Source organism: Gobio gobio (genome assembly GCF_949357685.1).
Source record: "Gobio gobio genome assembly, chromosome: 20".
In the NCBI taxonomy this organism is placed as follows: domain Eukaryota; kingdom Metazoa; phylum Chordata; class Actinopteri; order Cypriniformes; family Gobionidae; genus Gobio; species Gobio gobio.
This window is the reverse complement of record NC_137113.1, coordinates 47,663,290-47,670,789: the sequence shown is the minus strand read 5'-3', so window position 1 is coordinate 47,670,789 and position 7,500 is coordinate 47,663,290. Positions and strand designations below refer to the sequence as shown.

The 7,500-nt window shown below is 36.6% G+C and overlaps 1 protein-coding gene across 1 annotated transcript in view; it reads left to right on the top strand.

The window, feature by feature from the left end:
• The window catches only part of rab26 (RAB26, member RAS oncogene family), a gene marked incomplete at both ends in the record, with an annotated part of 172,367 nt that overhangs the window by 86,124 nt on the left and 78,743 nt on the right, over positions 1 to 7,500 (top strand). The window contains one exon of the mRNA XM_079801689.1: positions 7,148 to 7,189. Within this exon, the coding sequence (XP_079657815.1) occupies positions 7,148 to 7,189 (42 nt within the window). The remainder of the gene's footprint in view (positions 1 to 7,147; positions 7,190 to 7,500) is intronic.

The window sequence follows — 7,500 nt, the reverse complement described above, 5'->3', positions numbered from 1 at the left end:
CAAATGTCATGTGACTTAAAAACAGCACATCATTGGCTACCTTCAGGCCTGCCCTTTTAATTCCCATAGTGCAATTTGTTGTATTCTTTTCTGAATAACAAGGAAATGAATAGAAATGAGATGTTGCCAAATGCCACGCCGTACCATAGAGGGTTAACCTGCAAAAAATAGACCTCATGAAAAATGGGGTTCCTGCATGCTTTTTTCTAAGAATATGTCGAGGTGCCAAGAAACCTACAGGAGACTTGATAACCTAATGTTATGAAGTGTACTGCAAGCTGTTTTAGCCATCATATATGATGCTTGAATGCTTTTTCCACTATAAAATAATAGGCAGAACCATAAGACTTTGTATAAGTGATTTATTTGTACAACAGAACTTATAAAAATATAATAAAAAAATGAAATATTGAGCATACTATGCCTTGTTCCTCAGAGCACCTCTTACTATGGTAAAATCACTGTATGTGTGGCCTCTTGCTTCCCTAAAAAAATCCCCGGAAAGAAATTTACAGTAAAAAAACGGCAGCTGTGTTTGCCAGAACTTTACCGTAAAAAATAAGTAAGGGTAAAAAAATAAGTTTTACAGATTTAAGTTAAATTTACAGTAAATAACCGCATTTCATTAACTGAAATAATGTTAAATTACCAACCTATTGGAATACTAATATCGGTTATGTACCTTTTAATATATACTGACAACCACCAATCACAGTGGAGATGAGAATCACATGATGAATCAAAGCTTTTAGGAGGACAATACCAATATAGAGAAGGTGTAGAGGAGAGTTGGGGTTCTCGAGTCCAATTATGAATGAACTCGGGTGAATTTGTACTCAGACTTTACACGGACTTGGACATTTTGTACTCAGAAAATATCCCGAGTGCAGTCGAGTCCGCGTCATGTGTAACAACAAAACCGGCATAAAACTAAGATAAGAAATGAATTAACGTCTCATCATCATTATCGTGAAATAAGATTTTAGTTTCGCACACCCCTAAACATTAGCATTTGATGATACCAGAGGCACTAAATCATTGAAATACAATAAAACGGGTTAATTTGTGTTTTTCATGCACTTGTAATAATAAAAGTTCAACATATATATATATCTATGTGCATTCTATTCGTGGAAACCATTTTTGATTGGAAACTAGTAAAAATAAAAATGTTAAATGGCAATGGCAAGATGTAATAGTGGTATTTTTGTGACATTTTATATCGCCATTGGTTTAATGGGTTGAAAGGTTAAAATAAATATACAAGGTACAAATTTACAATTGCAATTTATAATATTTTTTTCAATTTAATTACTTTCTGAACTCGGGCGGACTCGACTCGGACTCAGCCAATAAGAACTCGGCCCCCTTTTTGAACTCGGACTTGATTTTTTAAGACTTGGACTTGACTCGAACTCGGACCCAACACTACTGCACAGTGTCATTCTCTCTCTCACACACACACACACACACACACACACACACACACACACACACACACACACACACACACACACACACACACACACACACACACACACAGTCACACACACACACAGTCACACACACAGACACACACACAGACACACACACACACAGTCACACACACACACACACACACACACATGTTTGTTTTTGTGAAATGTGAGGACATTCCATAGGCGTAATGGTTTTTATACCGTACAAACCGTATTTTCTATCCCCTTACACTGACCCTGCCCCTAAACCTAGCCCTCACACACACACACACACACACACACACACACACACACACACACACACACACACACACACACACACACACACACACACACACACACACACACACACACACACACACACTGTCCTCTGGGATATTCTCTGTTATTCTGAACTGAGTGCTTGACCTGTGCTATCCCTGTTTGGTAGGCAAAATGCAAATTTCTCTCTGTATGTACGTGTAAAGTTGCCATTTAATGCCATAATATGTCATTTTTAATGGATATATTTGTTATATGTCTGTTTTATTACGATATAAGACCATTCAAAACATATTTGCAAAAACAGAACAGATATACTAGCAGGGTACAGAAGTCAGACTTTATGCAATCTGACTCCACTGTTGCATGACGTCCACATACGTGGACAGTTAGTTTTTGGTGTATAAAAACGACATTTTACTCTAAATTTTAGTTTTTAAAATACTAACATATTCATCATACTTTACTGTACATACTAATATTTTTTTTAGCTCAGTTGACCTCCTTATGTAAGAGTTTTTCACAGATATGCCTGGGGAATTCGGCACATGGCTATCGCTGTCAGCCATCTTGGATTAATGATGTCATCAAGCAATGAATATTTGGGATACAAGACAGTAGCCATTGTTTAAATATTGCTGTCAGTCTACTGACACTGCCCTCAAGTGGTTTGGAGAGAATTACCAAGATGAATGAACCCTAAATGGAGTTTAATTAACTGTCCCCAAATGTGGACACCATGCATGAAAGGGTTTTAACGGTATTTTACTGTAAAATTACATTAAATGTAAGGTTAGATCTATTACCGTTATTCACTGTGTATAGTACGGAAACCTCCTGTTTTTAACTGTAGCATTTTTACAGTATTTTACCGTTAAAATCACAATAATTTTTTACAGTTCTGGTTTGTTGCTGAATTAAACTTTTCTTGGCGTGTCAAGAAAACGTGTCATAAAACACACTGGCCATGACTTAGTCTGATCTCAAACTGCTGACAACAAACCACTGTTGATGTGTGTGTGTGTGTGTGTGTGTGTCGCAGGTTTTCTCGCTCATCGTGGCAGTGTAATGAGAGTGTGTAGTATTCAACTCTATATCTGCTCAGATCAAGATCAGCTCTCAGGAGGCCGAGAAACAGACCTTTTCGCAATTAATGCATGACGAGAGGAAATCACCCATCATGGTGCCAGTTTTCCACAGGTTTTTCTACATCGAGATGCTATAATGAGATACTGCAACTGATAAAATGATTATTAGACCAAATTTCATTATTGATTAGTTGGTGTTTTGCACTGAGAGAACATCTAAAGTTTGTAAACTGATTTTTATATTAAAGGCACAGTATGTAATTTTTCGACTTTTATTCAACTCAAAGGCGTGTCTTGACTCTTGAGTGGGCGGAGCTATTATTCTCCCGCGAGTGCTTCCGCTTCTTCCACTCATGTGTGTGTGTAACGCAGCGGTTTGATCATATCACACACATGTGAGTGTGTTAAAGTGATGTTGTAATGCTACTATGGCGCTACACTCTAAAAAAAAAGGCTCGTAATCATAGGGGAACCTTTTTTAGTGCTATATAGCACCAATTTTGGTGCTTCAGTGGTTCTTCAGCGGTTCTTCAGAGGTGCTATATAGCACCTTAGTCAAAGAACCGGTGAAGAACCTCTGAAGAACCGCTGAAGAACCGCTGAAGAACCGCTGAAGAACCGCTGAAGAACCGCTGAAGAACCTCTGAAGAACCGCTGAAGAACCTCTGAAGAACCGCTGAAGAACCGCTGAAGAACCGCTGAAGAACCGCTGAAGAACCTCTGAAGAACCGCTGAAGAACCTCTGAAGAACCGCTGAAGAACCTCTGAAGAACCTCTGAAGAACCGCTGAAGAACCTCTGAAGAACCGCTGAAGAACCTCTGAAGAACCTCTGAAGAACCGCTGAAGAACCTCTGAAGAACCGCTGAAGAACCGCTGAAGAACCTCTGAAGAACCGCTGAAGAACCTCTGAAGAACCTCTGAAGAACCGCTGAAGAACCACTGAAGCACCAAAATTGGTGCTATATAGCACTAAAAAAGGTTCCCCTATGATTACGAGCCAAGAACCATTTTTGGTGCGATATAGAACCTTTTTTTTTTTTAGAGTGTACTATGAGACACTTAGATCATATTAGGCGGTAAAACATGGCAAATCAACAACAGCAGATTCACACAATAAGACTAACTGTGTTGAGCTGGAGAACAAATGATGAGTTTCTGTCCATCAATGATCCAAACAGTGTCTAATAAAACACATCAGATATTAAAGCGGCGCTAGTGTTGCCATGGTTACTACACAAGAACACCAGAGGGTAATGCGGGGATGATGTCACTGCTTAAAATCACTGATTTCTCTGGATTTAAACATTCTTGGAAACATTTGGGATAATGTCAGTACACAAGTCAACAAAATATATAACATTGTTTTGTGTTTTTTTGTGTGTGGATATTTTAATCCAAACATCTTACATATTGTGCCTTTAATTCATATATCTAAAAATGTCAATGTGAATATATAGTAAAGTGTCATTTATTCCTGTGGTCAAAGCTCAATCAGGTCAAAGCAATCATTCTCATATGAGGATCTGATGCTCAACACACATTTATGATTATTATTAGTGTTGAAAACGGTTCATATTTGTGTGGAAACCGTGATAAATTAGTTTTTTGAGGATTCTTTGATGAATAGAAAGTTCAAAAGAACTGCATTTATTTGAAGTAGAATCTTTTGAAACATTATAAATGTCTTTACTGTCACTTTTGATAATTTTAATGCGTCCTTGATGAATAAAATTATTCATTTCTTTCAAAACACACACACACACACACACACACACACACACACACACACACACACACACACACACACACACACACACACACACACACACACACACACACGTTTTAAAGAAATATATATTCTTTCCCCTAAACATAACCCTAATCCTTACTGATGTATTTTAACATTGCGATATTCATATTGACGCATTATTTTATCTAATTTATTGATTGATTTATTTTTAGTGGTTATGTTTATCTTTGAGGATAGGCTTAAATGTATTTGAGAAAATGTTAATGGTTACCAGTACTTATTCCAATAGTGACTAATAACTCTTCTTTTGTTACTAGTAACATATTTTACATTTTTGCCATTGCCTTTATGGGGATCTGTCATTCAGAAATCAACTCTTCAGTTCTGACTAGTATGTATTTATTACATGCTAGAACTTATTCATTAGACACTAGTACTATCTAATGACAAGGGTGGTAAAAGTACTCAAAAGTTATACTCAAGTAAAAGTATATATACCTAAATAAAAAATGACTCCAGTAAAAGTAGAAAGTCCTACATTCAAAATTCACTTGAGTAAAAGTACAAAAGTATCCGATTTAAAACATACTCAAGTACTGAAAGTAAAAAGTAAATATTCAAATTGACTGTAAATATCAATAATTAAGCAGATCAATTGTTTTGGGAGTGATATGCAATGCTTTAATTGAACAAATGATAAGATTACATACTGCAATTAAGAATTTGTTAATTTTTAAAGAGATAATGAAGCACCTTAACGCAGTATAGGGGTTGAACAAACAATAAGTGTTTATCGGTTATGGCTAGGTAAACACATGCACTCTGAATCGATAAAAGTGAGTGGGTCCAATATCATTGATCGTAAAAAGTGGGTGGGTCTTGTCCCGACGCCCATGGTCATACATTAACACATGATTATCAGTGCATTAGTTAAGCATGAATGCATATTAGTGTATTATCGCCACCGTTAGCTATCAATATACGTTAGCTAGCTGTTTACAAGCCAGGTTTGACGTTTCACTATGAAATCACTTGGCTAACAATAGTAACATTAACGTCAACTCACCTCAATATGTTTTCTTAGATTTGAGGGTAAAGTTTTGAATGCTGAAATTTCATTCACCCGTGGCAGGCAAAGAAGACATTTCAGCCGATAAGAATCTCCCTTGACTTAAGTGAATTTGAACATGTCGTTGAGATATGGCCATCGGTGATCTCTGTCGGGAATCTCGGGATCATTGCTGCCCCTTCACCTGTTTCTGCGGACATCTTCCACTGCGCAATGGCGAACTGACTGCTATGTGAGCGTATTCTGGTAAAGAGTTTGCGGGAGTCGCGGAGCCTCGCACGTTCTATTTATTCAAAAGAAAACCACGTTTTTCATTGGTTTGGGAAGTAAATGTAATAAATACTTGGAGCGGGCATGGGGAAATGTATCGGAGTAAAAAGTAAACTTTGTCTTTAATATTGTAGTGGAGTAAGAGTGAAAGTAAATGCAAATAAAAAATACTCAAGTAAAGTACAGATCCCCGAAAAAAATACTTAAGTAAAGTAACAAAGTATTTGTACTTCGTTACTTACCACCACTATCTAATGAACAGTGTTGGGGAAAGTTACTTTGAAAAGTAATGCATTACAATATTGCGTTACTCCTTTAAAAAGTAACTAATTTAATTTACTAAGTTACTTTTTAAGAAAAGTAATGCGTTACGTTACTTTTGCGTTACTTTTTCTCACCTGAGCTGGGCTTGCTTTTTTTTTTTTTTTTTTTTTTTTTACAAAAAGTTATATTTTTGTGCAACGGTAAAGCCCTCTTCATACCAAAATTGAAATAATAAGTAAAAATGCAGATTCCCGCATGAACAGTAGAGGGCGCAGCTCTGGATAATGGGAGAATAGGATGCAGGAGAAAAACGTTTTACCAATAAAAACAAAAAATCTAGTCATTTTCATCATCAAAGGTCAGCAGCAAGACATTGGTCAATTAAATATAAAGGTAGATTATGCATAAAAATTGTTGTTTTATTTAACATTTAATTATTGGAGGTTTGCATAGTATTCTGATTTTACATTTGACTGATTTTATTCATTTTGAGGAGAACAGAATCTTTGTGCAAGTGAGATAAATAAATGCTCACATTTAGTCTAGAACTACATTAACCATCATGTTCACACACACACACACACACACACACACACACACACACACACACACACACACACACACACACACACACACACACACACACACACACGCCTCTGCACTTATTTTTCTCCTCATGGGGGCAGGAGAGCTGTCAGTCAAATTAATGTGAAAAGTAACTCAGATATTTTGTTGTAAATTTGAAAAGTAATGCGTTACTTTACTAGTTACTTGAAAAAGTAATATTATTACGTAACTCAAGTTACTTGTAATGCGTTTCCCACAACACTGCTAACGAATAAGTGCTAGTGTCATGAAAATAGATACTAGTTCATTTTAATGATTAAATGTTAAAACGGCTTGCCATACTGTTCAAATCCATGAGTTGCGAGGCTGACCTTTCCTTCCCTGTCTCTTGTATTGCAGAATAAGGTGCTGAACATCGACGGTGTGAGGGTTAAACTACAGGTGAGCATCGTTTCTTACATCAAACTTTTTAATGATATCTCAAGATGGCAGTCGGTTAACAGCTTTGACCAGCTGGCCTTTTCTACAAGGCTTACACTGCAAAAACATGATTTTCTTCTTCCTCAGTCTTTTTGTCTTGCTTTCCAGAATAAATATCCAAGCGTTCTTAAATCAAGACACATTTACTGGAGAAGCAAAATGACTGAAAAATGTCCAAATGATGAGCTTACAACAAGAGAGAATATCTGCCAATGCGGTCAGAAAAAACAACTCAATTCAAAGGGAAAGCAAATGTATTTTCTGACCACATT